This window comes from Phaethon lepturus, unplaced genomic scaffold (assembly GCF_000687285.1).
Source record: "Phaethon lepturus isolate BGI_N335 unplaced genomic scaffold, ASM68728v1 scaffold13517, whole genome shotgun sequence".
NCBI classification, from domain to species: Eukaryota; Metazoa; Chordata; class Aves; order Phaethontiformes; family Phaethontidae; genus Phaethon; species Phaethon lepturus.
Window position 1 is genome coordinate 26,830 of NW_010552669.1, and position 1,370 is coordinate 28,199.

The 1,370-nt window shown below is 42.8% G+C and overlaps 1 protein-coding gene across 1 annotated transcript in view; it reads right to left on the minus strand.

Annotated features, from left to right (window-relative positions):
• The window catches only part of TMEM131 (transmembrane protein 131), a 41,533-nt gene that overhangs the window by 14,981 nt on the left and 25,182 nt on the right, over positions 1–1,370 (minus strand). Inside the window, exon 21 of the mRNA XM_010291292.1 lies at positions 1,094–1,358. Within this exon, the coding sequence (XP_010289594.1) occupies positions 1,094–1,358 (265 nt within the window). The remainder of the gene's footprint in view (positions 1–1,093; positions 1,359–1,370) is intronic.

A 1,370-nucleotide genomic window follows, 5' to 3' on the forward strand; every position in this document is an offset into this window, starting at 1 on the left:
CCCAAAACCTCTTATCACTTCTGAGTCTCCACTTTGAAGGCCCAGATGCATCATCACATCCATTCAGAACTATTCAGGAACTTTCTGCTCACTAGTACTTAACAGAGTGAAGCCTTCCTCTTTGGTGGTGCGTGATCATCCAGACGCTTCAGGGTTTATATGCCTTTCCACCACTCATCTTTCTAACTTTATCTCTAACAAGCAACCCAGTATCAGTACTTTTTCTGTACAACGGTGGTGTGAGGGGAAAAAAGTAAAAAATTGCTTAGAAATAAACACATTAAGATTAATTTTATAACCACGTAACTCTGGGACAGAACTGAAATGGCTAATATGAAAAGCATGGTAAGAAGTTCTACTCTAACAAAGTATTTATGAGAAGGAAAATAACTGACATAAAATTTTAAAAGTCTGAATGTATCTAGTGTACGAAACCCAATATGTTATTTTAAGCATTAGACAATCAAAAAGATGCATAAACAATTCAAATGCAGTTCTAACCTCATGCAAAGATGAATGCAACTGATAAACACAGGTGCCATATATTAATTTTCTGACCACCTGACATCAAGGATTTTCTACAACAACTGCAAGCCTGAGCATAAAGAATTCCATTCTCAAACAGTACCGCAGGGGTTTACAGATACCTCTTTCTTCCCCCACTCCCTTTCTTCCCATCTCAGTTGTTGTAATACACTCAAACAGCTTCCTTTTTCTTTCCTCAGCCCCCAGCCCCATGTACAAATGATGGAGGCGGAAGGGATGGATGCTAAGCCAAAGGCAAAGGAGTAGCAACCAACAGCATCTTTCTTCTTCCGAGGGTAAGATGTCTAAATATTCACCCTTGCTTTCATCAAAATGTTCCAAAAATTTTGCAGAAAGAGTCACAATCTAGCATCACACAGAGAACTTCACTGCCATACAAAGAGTAGAGGAAGTGGTCAAGACACAGGCACATACAGCAGGGTAGGGAACAGCTGAGAAGCTATTGCTTTCCACACTATGAAAACATGACCTTTATACTTAATCTTAAGTCTTGTTCTGTGGCTTACATAATGAATCATCCTGTTAAAAAAAAGCAGAATCGTGTTACCTTTGTTTTTTGCTAGCGGAGATGGGGGCTGCTCTGTAAACACATCTGGGGAAGGGGATTCTGGGTGGTCAAAGTCTTTTTCCATCGTTTCTATGAGCCCAGTGAGATCTGAATCCTCCGAGCTGTGCCTTCTGCTGCTGGCACATTCGGCATGAGGCGGGCTGAGAAGCGGCAGCTGTGGCAAAGCACTTTCAGTCTGTTGCTCTTGCTGCGGGAGCCCGGATGCTGGGGGTTGCTGGAGGGGCTGCTCTGCCACAGCCGGTGCCTGCTGCGGCAT